The following is a 19,039-nucleotide window of genomic DNA, read 5'->3' on the forward strand; positions in this document are numbered from 1 at the left end:
AGGTTAGCAGTCAGGTGCATCACTCTCTGTAATGTCCAGTCTACTGTCAGTCCCATCCAATGTATTTTTGTCTCCAACACTCTGTTTTTCATCTCTGAAAGTCTGATTGTGTGTGTGTGAGTGTTTGTGTGTCATCGTCCACGTCTCTCCTGAACATGACCATGTTTCCAGCTACCTTGCACACTTGGAGAACATTTACAGCCACTGTTTCAACACCCTTGTCTACTAATTCTGTCATCTGGGTCATTTCTGGATTTGCTTTCATTGATTTTTTTTTTTTTTTTTTCTTTCTTCACTGTAGGAGCCCTGGTGACACAGTGGTTATGAGCTCAGGCTGATAACCCAAAAGTGGAGAGTTTGAATCTACCAGCCACTCCTTGGAAACCCCATGGGGCAGTTCTGCTGTCCTATAGGGTCACTGTGAGTTGGAATCCACTCAGTGGGTATGGGTGGATCATATTTTCCTGCTCCTTCACATACGTGGTAATTTTTTAATATTTTATTCTGTGTTCAGTGGCGCTTTACACAGCAGATTAGGTTCCCATCCAATAATTTCCACGCGCGTCATTCAGTGACATTGGTTACGTTCTTTGCAATGTGTGCGCATTCTCGTTATTTCTGCTCTGGTTGTTCCATTTTCATTAATCTAGTTTCCCTCCCCCCTTAACCTTCTCATCTTTGTTTTAAAGTCATTGTTGGCCGTTTGGTCTCATATAGGTGGCTTTTTTTTTAAAGAAGCACAGTACTTATGCGTGATATTATTTTTTTAGCCAATCTGTTATTTAGCTACAAGATGACCTCAGGGATTAGTTTCAAGGTTTGAAGGGTATCTCAGGGAAGTAGTCTCAGGAAGTCCTCCAGTCTCAACCAGTCCAGTAGGTCTGGGCTTTTTTTTTGTTTTTATTTTTTAGGAATTTGATGTTCTGTTCCACATTTTTCTCCCACTCTATCAGGGTCTATCTGTTAACCTGATTAGAACAGTGGGTAGTGGTAGCTGGGCACCATCTAGTTCTTCTGTTCTCAGGGTAGTTGAGGCCATGGTTGCACCTGGTGATTTTTATTGAATTTCAGACACTGCAAAGCTTATGTTGGTGAGTGCTGAAGGGTTTTGTATTCCATTAAATACTTGGGAACTTTATTCTGGGGGGCTATTAAAGTACTTGGAGATAATTTGGTCCTGTGTGAGCTCCAGGGATTGTCCAGCTGATACTCTTGGGGGTCTTCCCAGCCCCCGTGTCTTCACGTGCCTGGACTGGCTAGTCTCTGTTGGAGACTCAGGGAGCCATTTACAGGCCCTGGGGCTCGTGCAGCTCCCCCTGACGGCTGCCTTTGACCTCTGAACTCGTTTCTTCAGCTCAGGAGACCCCCTCCCTGCTCCCTCCCTGAATGTTCCTGCTGGGCAGTAAGGGGGCTCCCCTCATTTGTTTTCCTCTCTTAGGGGCACCACCCTATGCTGTCTGCTGTCTGGTATCTGACACTAGTTTCCCCACATTTTGTCTGGTTTTGAGTTGTTCGAGGCTGGACGGTAAAACTGCTCCCTGTTCCCCCTCGTGGCCAGAAGAAGATACTCATCCTGTCCCTCCTGTTGAAGATTTCCTGGTGGGGTATGCCTCCCTAGGGGGCCTGTCTCCTCCCCGCCGGCACACTCACCTCTAACGGCACTGAACCCAGCGACCCCTCTGCCCCCCGTGCGGCTCAGCCATCCCCTCCTGCCGGTGCAGTGAGCACCCCGTCCCCTGTCCCCTCATGTCAATGCAGTGAACCCCCTGCCCCCTCTGTCTCCCATGTGGCTCAGCCATCCCCCTCCTGCCCGTGCGGTGAACCCCCCGTCCCCTCTGTCCCCTCCCACCCATGCAATGAATCCCCCATCCTCTGTCCCCTCCTGTCCATGCAGTGAACCCCCATCCCCTCTGCTCCCCATGCTGCTCAGCCGTCCCCTCCTGTCCATGCAGTGAACCCCCCGTCCCCTCTGCTCCCTGTGCAGCTCAGCCATCCATCCCTTCCTACCCATGTGCGTTTTTCCTCCGAGAGCCAGGCCCTCATGGGGTTCACTGTGATGCCCCAGCCTCTGCCAGCGGCCCAGCCAGGGTGGGCTGTCCCCCCCGTGCTGCTCCTTTGACTGATGGGGGTGCCGGAGCACTGCCCACGCCTGTACTCCGGGCCCCGATGGGGGACCCATGGGCGGGGTTGGTGTCAGGCCCAGAGCCAGGTTCCCCAGAACGTCCCCTTTCCACGATGTGGGGGAGGAGGGCAAGGCACAGCGGGCCGTAGGAGCTCCTCACTGTCACTCGGCCCCCAGGCCCCAAGCGTCCACCCCTTGGTCTCAAAGGCAGACTCGTGGCTCTGGCCCCAGCTTCCTGACTCCACTCCCACACGGGATCTCCTGCCCACCTGTGCCCCCAGCCTTGGGTCTGCCCCTTTGGCCCCTCAGCTTGAAGCCCACCACTACACCCTCTCAGGGCCTTTTTCCAGGGACTTAACACTCGTCAGAGCCCGAGGCCACACTCGACTCCTCTGAAGCTGGAGCTCCCAGAGCAGGGGTCGGGTGGCTCGTCAGCACCTCCCCCCTAGCAAGCGACAAGCAGCAGGTGCATTTGACATAGCCCTGTCTCCCCAAAGTCCCCTGGGCATCCCTTTCCTGGGTGGGCCTGTGTCCGTGGGCCCGTGCCAACCCCGTCAGGAGGAAAGGGAGATGCTACGGGGACAAGATGCTTGGCCTATCGATGGGCAGGGGATGTGGAAAGGCCATGTGGGGCGTGGGGTCTTTCTGACAGCACACCCACCACCGTGAACACCCAGAGCATGCACTGGCTGAGTGCTTGCTGTGTGCGAGGTACTAAGGCTCCAGGGGCCTCAGCTGGGTCCCCGAGGCTCCTCAGACACACACACAGAACATGAGGCTAAAGAACAGATGCTCTGCAGACTCGACTGTCCAGGGAAGGCTGGGTGAAGACCACAGCCCGACAGACAACTAGCCAAGCTAGAGGTAACTGAGGTCTGTTATCCTGAGGAGGAGGAGGAGGAGGAAGCAGCAGCAGCCAGTAGCCAATCACGTACTTAGGACACAGGCCCCAGGCCATTTACAGGCCTCATCTCCTGAGCACAGATCAGAGGCTCCAGGTGAGATGACCTGCTCAGGTGGGCTGCGCTCCAGCCCAGGGGGATCCCAGGCTAATCTCTCCCCGTCCTATACTTTATTAGGTACAATTTACACAGGTTAAAATGCACACATGTAACCATCAACTTGACCTCCAGTTCTGTACGTCTACGTGACCACTACCCAGATCGGGACAGAATGTTTCCCTCACCCCAAAGGTTTCCTCAAGCGCCTTCCAGTGTGATCACACCTGACTCCTGCCACCATAGTTTTACCTGTTCTCAGACTTTGCACAAACGCCATCCTAGGGAGCATAGACTTTCCTGTCTAGCTTCTTCACTTAGCGTAATTCTTGTGAGATTCATCTGCGTTGTTGAGTGTATCAGCAGTTCATCCCGTTTGATTCCTGGGTAATATTCTGTCGAATGAATTGTTGGTAGGTGCCGTCAGGCTGGCTCCGATTCCTAACGACGCCACGTATAATAAAACGAAATGTTGCCTGGTCCTGCACCATCTTCATGATTACTGTCATGCTGAGTCCATTGTGGCTGTTGTATCAGTCCACCTAATGGAGGGTTTCCCTTATTTTTGTTGACCCTTTACCCAACATGGTGTCCTTTTCAACCTGGTCTTTCCCGATGACATGCCCGAAGTAAGTAAGCCGGAGTCTCGCCATCCTTGCTTCTAAGGAACATTCTGGTTGTATTCATCTATCCGTTCACCTGTTGATGGACATTTGGTCATTTCCATTTTTTTTTCCATCAGTGAATAATACCACTGTAAACATTATTGTAGAAGTCTTTTGATAGACAAAGGTATTCCTCTCTCGAGTAAATACTTTGGAGTGGAATCGCAGGGCCATATGGTAGGTATATATTTTATTAGAAAGTATGAAATTGTTTTCCAAAGTGTTAGCACTGTGTTACACATAGGCCAGCAATGGATAAAAGTTCCAGTTGCTCCACATCGCCACCAACATTTGGTGGTATCGGTCTTCTAATTCAAGCTGTTATGGTGGGCGCGTAGTGGAATCTCCCTGTGGTTTCAATTTGCATTTCTCTGATAACTAATCATGATGAGCACCTTCTCATTGACTCACTGGCCACCTCTATCTCTTTATGATACAGTACTTGTTCAAGTTTTTTTAGTTGGGTTATTTGTCTTTTTAATACTAGTTGTGGAATTCTTTATACATCCTGGATACAAGTCCTCTAGCAGGTGCACACATCTCAAATGTTCTCTCCCAGTCTTCACTTTCATAAAGTGAAAACTCATAATAAGCATAAGTTTCCAAGTTTGACACCTGGCTTGTCATTTTTTCTCTACAGGCTGTGCCTTCCGTATCCTTAGAAGTCCTTTTCCATCCAGGTCATGAAGATCTTCTTCTGTTTTCTTCTAGAAGCTTTATTGTTTTAGCTCCCATCCTTATGTTTGTGCTCCAGCTTGAATTAACTTGTGTGTGTGGAGCAAGGATGGCGTGGAGGTTCACTCTCACCCCATCGGCCATCCAGGGCACCAGCAGGCTTCCTTCCCCCACTGAGTCACAGACCCCTTTGTCAAACATCAGTTGACCACACGTGTGGACCCATTTCTGGGCTCTGTTCTGTTCCATTGATGTAAGTCCATCCTTATACCAGAGCCAAGCTGTTTTCATTACCGCAGCCTTAAAGTCAGTCTTGAAACCTGGGAGTATAAGTGCTGGGGTTTCGTTCCAGATTTTCTTGGCAAGTCTAAGTCTTCTGCATTTCCATGTGGATTTTTGAACTCAGATCATCACTTTCTACGAAAATCCTACTGGGATTCTGATTGGGATAGCATTAAATCTATGCATCAACTTGAGCAGAACCTGTATCTTAATGAATATGAGTCTTCCAAGCCATGGATATGGGGTATTTTTCCATTCATTTAGGTCTCCTTTAATTTCTTTCTCTTTCAGTGTAGGGGGTTTATACATCTTTCATTAAATTTATTCCTAGGTATTTGGGGGTTTTAGTGCTACTGTTAATGATATCCCCCCACCTTTTTTTTTTTTTCTAGTTGTTCATTGTTATTACAGAGAATTACAATAGATTCTGGGTATTAACTTTGTATCCTGTAACCTTGTGATATTCACTTATCATCAGTCTCATTAACGTTTGTAGATTCTTTTGGATTTTCTGTGTACACAATCATGTTATCTGTGAATTTTTTATTTACACTTTCTTCCTTTTCAAATGTTATAGTTTATTTCTTGTTTTTGCCCGACTGGAATTCCTCACACAGCGGTGACTAGAAGCGGTGAAAGCAGACACCCTTGTCCTGTACCTGGCCTGTTCACGCCAGGAGAGGCACTGTTACACTGCCTCTGCCCCAGGGCCTGCAGATAACCAAAATGGGTTTAGGGCAATAATGTGTGGTGGTGTGAGACTGAAGGGCAACTGAGGGTCTTACCAGAGAAAACCAAGGACCATGCCTGTGAAGAGCGTCCGCTGGCAAGCCTCCACTGTGAGGCAGCTCCACCTGAGTGCAGGACTCAAGGCCATGTCCCGAGGGCAGGCGGACTGGGCCCAGCAGGAACACAAAGAGCTGAGGTGAATCTGTCACACCTGTGGAAATTCAAGTCCAACTTCCTTCCCTGACACAACTAAGTGATTTTAGGCCGAAAACTAAGCATGGCGACAATCAATTGCTTGAGCATATTCATGCACAGGGAGGCTGGAGACTGGGGCCCTTAAGGACTCCTCCAGAGCCCCGGTGGTGCAGCGGTTAAGAGCTCGGCAGCTAACCAAAAGGTCGGCAGTTTGAATCCACCAGCCGCTCCTTGGAAACCCTGTCCTTTAGGGTCGCTAGGAGTCGGAATCAGCTTGTGGCAACAGGTCTGGTTTGGTTTAGTACTTCTCTAGTACTTCTGCTGGAGTCCCTGGGTGGTGCAAACAGTTAAGCACTCAGCTGCTAACCGAAAGGTTGGAGGTTCAAGTCCACCCAGAGATGCCTGGGAAGAGGGCCCTGCTGCTCTACTTCTGAAAAATCAGCTAGTGCAATCCTTATGGAGCGCAGTCTACTCTGACACCCAGGGGGTCACCGTGAGTCGGAGTCAACTCCACAGCAAATGGTTTTAGCACTTCTGCTAAAGCTCTCCAATTTAGGGTGCGTTTCTTTCATCCTCCAGCATCGCAGGTATCCAAATGAGAGCTGTTTTCCGACAAGACAGACCTACTTCAGGAGATCTGTTCAAGTGTCAGAGCAAATGTGGAAACTGGGAACCAGCTCCAGCTACACCAGTGGTCGGCACTCTGGACGCACGAAAACAGGGTGTTGGTGTCGGTGTGAATTTAGGCACTGAGCCCAGATGAGCAGCCCATCAGGAGCTGTGGCTCATCACAGCCAATGCCACACTCTGTCACTGTGGAGCCGGGGGGCGGGGGTTACCCAGGGTGGGGCCCCCCAGTGTGCTGCTGTGTGAAGTCCCTCCAAGGAGGGCCCACCCCAGGCTCGCCGCCCCCTCCCCAGCGGTGCCCCCGCTTGTCCCCAGGGACAGAGCCAGCACACACAGCACAGCATGTGGGGTCCAGAGCCGGGGCGCTCCCCCAATAGAGGCAGCCGGTGGCATGGGAAGGTGCAGGTCAGCAGTCGGCTGCAGACATGGCAAAACCCACCCTGGCTCTGCCCATAAGAGCGTCCGTCCAGGAAGTAAAAGGACCCGTGCTCCACTCCCCGGCTCTGACTGCTGGTCCTAACAAGAAGGTCGTAAACCAACCCTCCGCGGAACCTGATGGGAGCCTCGGGCAGGGGAATCTACAGCTGGAGCACAAGGAAAAACAGGCAAAACAAATACAGATAGATTTGTTTTTAATAAAGGAGTTAATTTTCTTTCAATCCTATATAAAACAATAGCGATTAAAAACTTCATTTTTGAAAGTAAAATATTTACATATGAACAAGTAACTGTGCAAAATTTACATGAAAAAATGGAAAGACAGGGATTTCCTAAAAGACAAAATAAAAGGCGTAACAGTTTTCAGGCGTTGATAAAAAATACTGGTCAGCACTCCGTCACGCGCGCTCAAGTCGAGCGTGAGAAATTCCACGAACAAGGCCAGAGTATTTACAGTCATAAAAGTACTATCAATAGACAATTTAATACAATAACCTCTGAAAATATAAAGAACCAATTAGTATATTTGTAATAAAAAAATAGGTACAAAGAAGGGCTTTGCTCTGGGCGTCTGTAAAGTGGGCCCACAGCTTGCATACAGTCTTGTAGCAAAATAATTATCGTTCAGGTCACCATTCTTATGTCAGGTGCCAGAGATTATGTACAATTACTGACAAAATACACCAACCATTTTTCAACACTTGATTCACACTGAGAAACAGTCGTCTGATGATTCTTCTCAACTCTGATTTTATTTCATCTAAGCTTTCACTTTGAGCTAAAAAACACAGTGCAAGTAAAATATATTTATGCTGAAAAGGTCATCTCTTTTAACTTTACAGCTTTACAAACAATAGCAAATCAATGCCTTTGTACAGAGGCTGACAGTGCGCACGGGGTGGGAAGGTGATACAGTCGAGGCAATGGGTCGTGGATTCCTGGAGAAGGGTGGACGGGAGGGGGCCAGGGAGGGGGATAAAGAGTCTAAAAACGTCAGTGTGCTTTGCCAACTGACTCTTACAAAAATAAAACACATGAGATGAGGTCACGGGCTGTAGACTGTGCCTATGTCGGAAGTTAGGTGGAACGAACCAAACGCACACGTGACGTGGACATGGCTACGCGCTGACGGACGGCAGCCCCAGCAGTCTTTTATATGGCTTGTTTGGCAAGAAGGCCACTCGATCAAAGATGAGCTCAGCTTGAACTGTCCTCTAAGAGTATCCACAGGCCTTGAGTTCTCTCTGCTACAGAACGCTTTTTCTCTCACACTGAAGAGCTGATTTATAAACAGGAATAGAAAACTGTTCCGTTGTAAAGAGGTGACTGTTTTTTAAACAATATCCCATTTGCTTGTTACAAAAAGGTGTAATCTGCAAATCTATAAAAACGTCCCCAGGCATCCCCATCAGAACACCACGCTCTCCCGTCACTTCAGGAATGCTTTGTAGAGCAGCAGTGAATGGCTTGTCTCGCGCTCATTTTCTAAACAAAATATGAGGTCCCTGAGGTTGACCCGCGTGATCCGCTGCCGCGTGAACTGTCGGGGGGTTCCGACGCCAGAGCTGCCTGGGACTGCAGTGCCAGGGCCCGATCCCTAGTGGCCAAAAGGAAGAAACGGGCGGTTAGTGGAGCTGGAAGCCATGGCGAGGAGGCCCCACCCCAGGGCTGGAAGGGTCTGAGCTGTGGCCTCCAGCTCCTGCCTTAGGGCCCTCCTGCCTGCGGAGGGCCACCAAGAAAGTGCTCCCGGACCCCAGGTTTGAGAAGCCCAGCATGGCCCAGGCTCCTTCCAGGCAGCCTGCTCCTCGAGCTACTGGGCTTGATCACCACTGGGGTGAAGACGAGGGGGCCCCATGCTAACTGGGTGGCAGCACCCCTTGCCGACCTCCAGGCCTGGCTCTGAGTCCTGCAGCTGGGCTGGGTGAGCTGGCAGTCAGCTAGGACAGCCCGCTGCTCAGTGGTCAGTCACCCCATGGCCGAGAGGGGGCTCCCCTGCACCCCACTGGTCTGAGTGAGCTGCCTCTCCCTGGGGCTGACAGGCATAGGTGCTCGCCCCCTCAGTCAGCCTCTGGCCTGACCAGGAGGAAACACCTGCTGCTGGGGCTGGTTTTTCAAGGTGTGTCTGTCACCTCTCGGCAGCGGCAGCCACCACCTCCGTCGTCTCACACTCTTTGGGCACAAACCACAGAACACGCACTGGGCAGCTTTTGGTGCTGCATTCAGGGTGTGGTTTTGTGTCTTTAAAACACTGAATGCTATGCACCTGTTCTCTGATGGCTGCAGGTGCTCGTGTGCATTTTAAGCACAAAATCCACCACGGTCGATGACAGCCTGTTCTCAAAGGTTAAACTGTTGGGACACTACCAGCAGGCACGCTGGACAGACCCCAGGCCAGACAGACCCGGGGATGGACAGACCCCAGGCCAGACAGACTCAGGCAGGACAGACCCTGGGACAGAGCCCAGGCCGGACAGGCCCCAGGATGGACAGTGCCCAAGATGGACAGACCCCGGGCTGGTGGCCCAGGAAGCGACTGGCCTGTGGGAAGAATGGCAAGGTAGTCTGGCCAGCAGGTGGCAGGGGAGGCCCACCGCGCCCCGCTCCCCTGGCTCTTCGTGAGGCCTAGGATCTGGCCGCAGCTCTCTCTGCCTCTAAGACACACACACGTCTTGTGACACTTTCTTCACAAATACGAGATGCAAAGAACATGTCACCCCTTCAGGCCCCTTCACTGCCTTGGTCACTCCTTCAGACAGGGCCACTGCTCACTTTGGGCCGCTTTTCTTGTCTGAAAAACAGCTTAGGTTTTGGAGGCCAGGTGTCGCTCAGCCTTCACAGCAGCCTTCAAGGGGTTCTGAGTGTAAAGGAAGCCAGGCTGTGTGGACACTAAGTGGTTAAAGGCACCAGGGGACATGGGTCCTCTCTCCACAGAACATCTCAAGGCCACCGGGCGTCCCTGAGGACTGCACGCTGGGTGCCCCAGCGGGAGTTGGGAGAGAAGGCTATGACCGTGGGGGGACAGGGCTGCTGCTTCTCCCATGGGGTCAGGTCACAGACTTCATTTTTCCACAACCAAGGCGTTAAGATCCTGAGAACAGATGGTACCTAGGTGTGAAGATGCCCCGGGCCCGAGCACCCGACCCTCTGTTTGGCACTGACGTGGGGTGACCTGTGACCGGGCTGCACTTCCCACACTCGCTACAGACTGCATGGTTACAGACCAGTGCAGCCAGACTGCAGGGCCACGAGGACACCAGGGGTCCTTATACGGCACTGACGGAATAACCCACCTAAAACATCTGTGACATTTTCTACGAATTCTGGATCATAGTAACTGTTTCTAAACAGTTCAACTCCTAAAACAGGGTGAGATGCTGCCTCAGGCTCAAAATCTAAGGTGCGGTTTCTAATCAAAATTAAGGCAAAACACCTAAGCCGAACACAGGCCAATGCTGTATACAAGAGGTCCAGTGCAGGCACAGCCTCCAGGCTGCACTCGACACTAGCCTTGACCGTGGGATCCAGACTAGACTGTGTGGTCCAGGTTGGGGAGACGCTGTTAATTCCTCGTGGTTCTCTGGGCTTTGTGAACACAGCGTAATTACTCTTAAATCTAAACACCAGCCTGTGCTCAGGTCTGTCCTACTTGACACTGCTGACCTAGTGACAGGGGCTAGCTGCAGCTCTGTCCATCTCTCCCCAGACAAGGGGCTCCAAGGGCACAGTCTTCCTGTGACCACACGGCTGCTTGTGTAAGAGGCCACCCACGCCTTCACTTCAGGGTGGAGTGGGAACGTGACACTCGGCCCCCAGCCAGCACCAGATGACCATCAAGAACCTCAAGTGTTAGTGACTGTGTCGCTCTCTAGGTTTATGCAAAACACGTGCTGAATGTGCCCACAGCTGGAGGTTAGCAGGGAGGCAGGGCCCACGGCCGAGGGTCACAGCACTCAGGCACGAGGCCTCAGGGAGAAGCCCCGTAAATGCTGATCACTGAGACAGAAGTATCCTTGGTGCTGGGAGAGACAGGCATGGATCCCGCTCACCTTGATGACCACAGAAGACAGTGGCGCAGCATCAGACCCTGGGAGGCCTCAAAGAATAAAATTTAAATTCCAGGAAATCTGCATGCTAGGACTCAAGGATTTCTTATTTTTAAAGGAAGTTGAAAAACTTGCAAAATGATGCCTGCTGCTGGCACTGGGTGGTGGGCACATGGGAATTTGCTGTTTAATTGTAGTGAAACACACATGACAAAGGTTTGCCATGTGAACCGTTTCTAAGGGCACAACTCAGTGACGTTACTCACATTCACCGCGTTGTGTTACCATCACCACTACCCGTTCCCGAAAGTCTCAATTGCCTCCAACAGGAGCCCAGGGCCCCTTTTGCAGAGACTCAGGTTCCCATCCCCTCAGCCCCTGGTGGCCACTGCCAGACTGTCTATCTCTGGGCATTTGCCTCTTCTAGATGTTTCCTACCGGGGGAGGGGGATCACACAGTATCTGTCCTTTTGTGACTGAGTTCACTCAGCATGTTGTGCGGTTTGTCCATGTCACAGCATGTATCAGAACTTCATTCCTCTTTGTGGCTGAGGAACGTTCCACCGTAGGCATGTACACCCTGCGTCACCCGTATTCCTTTGTAGGCATGTACACCCTGCGTCACCTGTATTCCTCTGTAGGCATGTACACCCTGCGTCACCCGTATTCCTTTGTAGGCATGTACACACTGCGTCACCCACATTCCATCCTAGGCATGTACACACTGCGTCACCCACATTCCATTGCAGGTACGTACACACTGCGTCACCCACGTTCCATCGCAGGTACGTACACACTGCGTCGCTCACGTTCCATCGCAGGTACGTACACGCTACGTCACCCACGTTCCATCCTAGGTATGTACACGCTGTGTCGCCCATGCTCCATCACAGGTATGTACACCCTGCCTCACCCACATTCCATCCTAGGTATGTACACACCGCGTTACCCACATTCCATCGCAGGTATGTACACCCTGCATTATCCACTGACTGACGCTTGGGTTGTGTCCACCTTTTGGCCGTTTTGCACGGTGCTGCAGTGAACACTGGTGTACGTGTGTGTCTGAGTCTCTGCTTTCAAAGGCTCTTAGGTGTAAACCTAGGAGGAGAACTGCTGGGCACACAGAAATTTACTATACCATCCTCACTAGTTTTGTGTTTGAACTTTTAATAATAAAAAGTTTTTAAGAATTAAAAAAAAACTCCAACAAGAGTTTTTTTTAAGTGCAGACATTGGCATCAAAAATAAAAAGGTGACTTTGACAAATCATGTTAGCTGTCTGAGCACTGGTTCCTGTCTGTAAAATGGTGCTGCAAACGCTTGCCTTGTCAGAGCCTGCTGACAGGATGAAGCCAAAGGAGGTGGCTGTTTCTGAGGAGGCCCATCTGTCAACTGTCAGAAATACCTCAAAACCTCTGACATGCTAGAAACACTTGAGGTAAAACCCAAATGGGAACAGTCACTGTCCCTCACAGGCCGTTGGAAGGTTCACGTTCACCCAAGGTGACACCACTGTGTCCAACAGAAATGTCCTTGGTAGCAGCAGAGGTAGCCCCTGGGGAGTCTGCTGATGGAAGGGTGCCTGGCTCCCTGTGCTTCCTATGAGCACTCGCCAAAAGCAGGCCCGAACATCAGCCACGTTCCTTAGTCTAAGCAGTGGGCTGAGGCCTGCGAGCACCACACTCACGCCCATACCCACAGCCATGCCCACACCCATGCCCATACCCACACCCACGCCAACGCCCACACCCACACCCGTGCAGCCCTGGAGAGCAGGACGGTGGTCCCTTGGGCGAGTGGGCATCCCTGATCGCCTGCTTGCTTCGTCAGGGACAGAGTGTCGACCTAGGACCCACACAGGCTGTGGCTCACAGCAGACAAGTGCCCAGTGGTCATCGCGGTTCTCCTCACACAGGCACAGTCTTCAAACCTCGCTTACACCCCCTCTGCTCCCTCAGCGCCCAGGAAACACGCGCAGCACACAGATAACGGTGCACATCTTAGAGAATAACAACAGTGTTAAAAACTCGCAGGTGCTCGGCTTGAGAAAATGAACATCAGTTTTACGAAGCTGAAGACAGTGGCGGCCCCCAGTGCCCATCTCCCAGTATGGGTGCTCTGCATACCCTCCATCTCCCACCGCCGCCAGGCATGTGACCGAGGAGGACTGAGAAAACCCAGGGCAGGAAGATGGGGGCGCTATGAGGTGCTGGGGCCAGTCCAGCCCACTGTTGGGAAGGCCACGTCCACCCAAGCCTGAAAACTGCGAGGTAGCCAGGGCGTGGACCCCGGGGAAGGGACGGTCTTCAAACACACAGCCTCTGGAGGGAAAAAAAGGCAACTGGCGGCAAAAGGGGACATTCAGAGCCCTGCAGAAGAAAGAGAGCCTCAAAACCAGAGGACACAGGACCCCTTCCCCAAAACACCAAAATTAACAGTACCCGCTAAACCACCCGGACTTCACAATGCTGCCAGAAGAGGGCACCATTGACCCAATAATCCTGTGAAACACCCAAGGCCTCAAAGGTCATCCCCTAAGAGCTGCTCCAACTGAAATTCCACACCCACCAACCAAGGTAGAGTCACCCCAGAGGAAGAGAAGGAAACCAAGGCGGTGCCCCAAACAAACCAAAATAGATTTAATGTGAGGAGATGAAAAACCACCTTGACTCAAAAACTAGGAGAAGCAGACAAAACAAACCCAGAAAGAATAAGAGAGCTCTTGAACTCAAGAAAGAAATGGTAGGAAAAAACAAAATTATCTCAGAAATGAATATAAGGGAGAAAGCAGAGAATATCAGAAGGGTGTTTACCTCTGTTTTATTGACTATGCAAAGGCATTCGACTGTGTGGACTGTAATGAATTATGAAAGATATTGCGAAGAATGGGAATGTGAATTCCAGAACACTTAATTGTGCTCACGAGGAACCTTTGCATAGATCAAGAGACAGTTATTCAGACAGAACAAGGGGATACTGAGTGGTTTAAAATCAGGAAAGGTGTGCGTCAGGGTTGTATCCTTTCACCATACTTAATCAATCTGTATTTTTTTTTTTTATGCTGAGCAAATAATCCGAGAAGCTGGACTATATGAAGAAGAACGTGGCATCAGGATTGGAGGACGACTCATTAACAACCTGCGTTATGCAGATGACACAACCTTGCTTGCTGAAAGTGAAGAGGACTTGAAGCACTTACTGATGAAGATCAAAGACCACAGCCTTCAGTATGCATTGCACCTCAACATAAAGAAAACAAAAATCCTCACAACTGGGCCAATGAGCAACATCATGATAAACGGAGAAAAGATTGAAGTTGTCAAGGATTTCATTTTACTTGGATCCACAATCAACACTTATCAAACAACTCATTGCATTGGGTAAATCTGCTGCAAAGGACCTCTTTAAAGTGTTGAAGAGCAAAAATGTCACCTTGAAGACTAAAGTGCACCTGACCCAAGGCATGGTGTCTTCAGTTGCATCATATGCATGTGAAACCTGGACAATGAATAAGGAAGACCGAAGAAGAATTGACGCCTTTGAATTGTGGTGTTGGCAAAGAATACTGAATACACTGTGGACTGCCAAAAGAACAAACAAATCTGTCTTGGAAGAAGTACAACCAGAATGTTCCTTAGAAGCAAGGATGGCGAGACTGCGCCTTACATACTCTGGACATGCTGTCAGGAGGGATCACTCCCTGGAGAAGTTCATCATGCTTGGTAAAGTAGAGGGTCAGCAAAAAAGGCTAAGACACTCAACAAGATGGACTGACACAGTGGCTGCCACATGAGCTCAAGCATAACAACGATTGTGAGGATGGCACAGGACCAGGCAGTGTTTCATTCTGTGGTATATAGGGTCGCTTTGAATTGGAAGCGACTTGACAGCACCTAACAACAGCAAGGGGAGAAAAGACTCAAATAAAAAGTTAATAAGGTGCACCGAAGAAGGCATGAAAATCAAGAGAAGTAAAACAGGCCAGAGAAAACAGAGCAGAAATGGAAAGCAAGCAAAAAAGAAATGTTGTGGCTCTGACTCACGGTGACCTCACGGACAACACAGTGAAACTCTGCCAGTCCTGCGCCATCTTCCAGCGCTACTGCGAGCATAGGTTTGTTTTTTATTTTTTCTTTCTTTTTAGTAATACTGTATTTTCGGTGAAGGTTTACACAGCAGTTTGAGTTCTCATTCGACAATTTCAGTAATACTGTTCAGTAACATTGGTTACACTCTTCACAATGTGTGAACATTCTCATAATTTTTGTTTGGGTTGTTCTGTTTCTATTAATCTGGTGTCCCTGCCCCTTACTTTCTCATCTTTGTTTTAAACTCATTGTTGACCATTTGGTCTCATATAGGTGATTTTTTTAAAAAGCACAGTACTTATAGGGGATAGACATTATGTTTTGAGCCAATCTGTTATTTAGCTACACGGTGATTTCGGAGGTTAAGTTTTGGTTCAAGGTTTGAAGAGTATCTCAGGGCAACAGTCTCGGGAGTTCTCCAGTCTCAACCAGTTCAGTACATCCAGTTTTTTTTGTTTTGTTATGTTTTTCTTTTTAAGGAATTTGAGGTCCTGTTCCACATTCTTCTCTTATCTATTGGGGTCCATCTACTGTGGCTCTGATTAGAATGGTGGGTAGCAGTAGCCAGGCGCCATCTAGTTCTGGTCTCAAGGTAGATGAGGCCATGGTTCGTGAAGACTATTTGTCCCGTAGACTAGTTTCTTCATTGACTGTTGGTTTTCTTCTTTTTCTTTTGCTCCAGACAAGAAAAGACCAATGACTGTATCTTAGATGGCTGCTCACAAGCTTTTACAACCCCAGATACAACTCACCAAACTAAGCAGAACACAACTTTATGAACTACACTATGCCAGTTGACATAGATGTCCTACAAGACTATGGTGTTAATGCTTCAAACACAGACTTAGGGTTTTCGTTGGCTGTTTTTCAGATGTAGATCACCAGGCCTTTCTTCCTAGTCTGTCTTAGTCTGGAAGCTCCACTGAAACCTGTCCACCACGGGTAACCCTGATCTGAAATACTGGTGGCTTAGCTTCCAGCATCAGACGGCAAACAGACAGGCAGTGGTGGAAAGAAGGACTACTACTATTCACATGATCAGAGCCCCTGAAGAAGACAAATAAAACAATGGAGCAAAGCTAATATTTAAACTATAATCCAAGAAAACTTTCCAGAAATAGAAAAAAAGTCCAAAACCTACACACTGAAAGGGCCGAGTGGGTACCTGGGAACATGAACCCAAAACAATCAACTCTGAGACACAGCCTTGTAAAAGAGGCTGGCACCAAGCTTTTCAAAACAAACATATAAAGCAAGGCAACAATGAAATAGCATTTAAAAAAATAAACTTAATGAAAGCGTGAACCAAGGATTTGATATCTACCCAAGCTGCCCCTCACGTCACGACTACACAAAAGCTGCCTCACCATACACAGCCTTGGGGGCCTCGGCACCCATTCGCCCAGCCCAAGGAGCCCACAAGGGATGAGCTTCACCCAACTGAGAGACGGCAGGGGAACAGCCAGCAGGGCCTGAGCACGCGTGTACATCTAGTCCTAAAACGAAGGCGGACCAGTGACAGCTGCTCTGTGCATGACAAAGTACAGATAGCATGGCGGAAGAGGCAGAGGAGACTAGACTGAGCTCACTGGTCACTGTGTAACCAACAGGTGGGGCTGATGGATACCAATAAAAATTTGTAAATTCAATAGCAAACAGTTAAGTAAAAAACAGGGGACTAAAGACTCGTGGTGCAGTGGTTAAAGCGCTTGACTGCTAACCTAAAGGTTGGCGGTTCAAACCCACCAGTGGCTCCATGGGAGGAAGATGTGGCAGTCTGCTTCCATAGAGATTTACAGCCTTGGAAACCCTGTGGGGCATTCTACTCTCCTGTAGGGTCACTGTGAGTCGGAATCAACTCACTGGCAGTGGATAAGGGCATTTTCAAAGAGCCCTGGTGGTGCAGTGGTTAAAGTGCTCAGCCACCAACCAAAGGGTCATCAGTTTGAACCCACCAGCCAGTCCATGGAAGAAAGATGTGGCAGTCTCCTGTAAAGACTGAAAGCCCTATGGGGCAGTTCTACTCTGTCCTATAGGGTTGCTAGGAGTCGGAATAGACTCCATGGCAGTGCGCTTGGTTTGGTTTTTTTAAGGACATTTAAAAAGGCCTAAGTACAAAATCAACCACCAGAACACAGATGCACACCTTCTTAGATACCAAAACTTATGTTTAATTACAGAGCAAAGAAGGAGAAAAAGAAATATAACAAAATACACATAATTATAATATTTACAATACAGCCAGGACCAAACATGTCAGTCATACAGATAAAGTGAGTAGGTCTAACTCGTCTATGAAAAGAATCAGAATTTTTGTTTGGCTCACATAAGACCCAGTTATCTGATGAACATGAGACATGCCCAAAACAAGGTGGTTCCAAAAGACTAAGAAGGAAGGAACAGACCAAGGTATTCCAGGCTAAGGGGGCGGAAAGAGCCGGAGCAGGGAGGGATCCTGATCATCACAAGTAGGGTTCAAGCCCAAAAGCAATACATTTGACAAACACGGATATTTTGTAATGTGAAAAGCCGCAATTCACAATCAAGCTCCAACACATACGGATGTTTATGTCCACACGACACCGTACCACCTTTCGGAGCAAACACTGCTAGAGATTCCAGGAGACAGAGACACTGGCAACAGGAGACTTAACACATCACACCCACCACGAAACGAGTGGATAAAAAGTACCCCAGGAGACAGAAGGCCTGACCAACATGATCCATGAGGCAGACAGTGTGGGCAGCTCTCAAGCTCTGGACCCTGACTGGAGAGAAAACGCCTTCTTCTCAAGCGCTCACAGCGCACTACAAAAACCACCCATCGACTGGAAAAGTATGATAGCGCATGTGTTGGCAAGGCCCCCAAGAGCGGGCACACCCACACCTACAACACTACACACACACAGGCCTTTAAACCCAGCCCATCCACTTCTGGGATTTTACCTCCAACAATACAATGTTTTTGTTTGTAATAGTTTAGTGTTGATAGTAACCTAAATGCCCCTTATATAAGAAAGCAGTTGAATGCATTGTGTTTACCTGAGTTTTACTGACTACACAAAGGCATTTGACAGTGTGAATCATAACAAATTGCGTGTATCACTGCAAAATGGGAATTTCATAACTGCTGAGCCGTGAGTTACTTAACAATGTCCTTCTAGTCACAGTTATCGTTAACTCCCACCAAATGACTGGGACTATGCAAATTAGGTGCTTGTGGCCCACCAAGGGGATTGCATACCTTGCTAATAACATAAATAAAGGTGCACAGCACACCTTGTGGGGGTGGGACCATGCAAATAAGGTGTATGGAACCTTAATGAGGGGATTGGTCAGTTTTGCCAGCCCTCTAGACTTAAAATGAGCCATCCCAGAGGTGGGAAGAGAGGATCTCACCACCACCAGGAAAGAAGAGCCAGGAGCTGAGCACACGTCCTTTGGACCCAGCATCCTTGTGCTGAGAAGCTCCTGGGACCAGGAGACAGAGAGATACAGCTGTAACATCAAAGACGGTGAGAAGCAGCAGCAGAGAAACAGCAGCAGTAGAGGGCACAGCAATGGGTTTCCCGGCCCACAGTGCGTGAAAGCTGAGCATCTTCAAGCAGGAGGCTTGCTGATGGAGCACAGTACCTCTGGGCACTTGGTGGTGCTAGGTTTGCCGACCCACAGGGCTACAGCTGAGCACCTTCAGGTTGAGGCTTACTGGCAGAGTGGGGTGCCTTTGGGTACTTATCGCAGAGCTAAAAGAGCTTTGTAACACTTGCCCGAGCAGAGAGGTATGTCTGTGGGCACAGCTGAGAAGAAGCTGTCCTGACATAAGAACTGTATCCTAGCATTTCTCATCCTGAATTGTAACCTGTTACTTCCCTAACGAACCCCATAACTTTGAGTATGGTCTGTGAGCTCTGTGTGGCCATTGCAACAAATTATTGAACCCAGAAGAGAAGCAGATAGTGCCGTGGGAGAGACTCTTGGGTGTCAGAAATGGTAAAGATGGTAGAGAGAGGCATGTCTGACCTCCACCTCACAGGAATCTGCCTTGGACTACTGAGCTTGATTCTCCTTCCCCACCAAGCCACCAAGTCATTTTTACAAGAACACTTAATTGTGCCCGTTCGGAACCTGTACACAGACCAACCAAGAGGCAGTCATTCAAACAGAACAAGGGGAT

General features: G+C 49.3%; 1 protein-coding gene across 1 annotated transcript in view; it reads right to left on the reverse strand.

Moving 5' to 3' along the window:
- Nucleotides 1-5,108: 5,108 nt before the first annotated feature.
- The window catches only part of TAF4 (TATA-box binding protein associated factor 4), a 114,809-nt gene continuing 100,878 nt past the window's right edge, over nt 5,109-19,039 (reverse strand). The window contains exon 15 of the mRNA XM_064276443.1: nt 5,109-8,328. Within this exon, the coding sequence (XP_064132513.1) occupies nt 8,161-8,328 (168 nt within the window). The 3' untranslated portion in view covers nt 5,109-8,160. The remainder of the gene's footprint in view (nt 8,329-19,039) is intronic.

The sequence above is a fragment of the Loxodonta africana genome, chromosome 24 (assembly GCF_030014295.1).
Source record: "Loxodonta africana isolate mLoxAfr1 chromosome 24, mLoxAfr1.hap2, whole genome shotgun sequence".
Classification (NCBI taxonomy): Eukaryota; Metazoa; Chordata; class Mammalia; order Proboscidea; family Elephantidae; genus Loxodonta; species Loxodonta africana.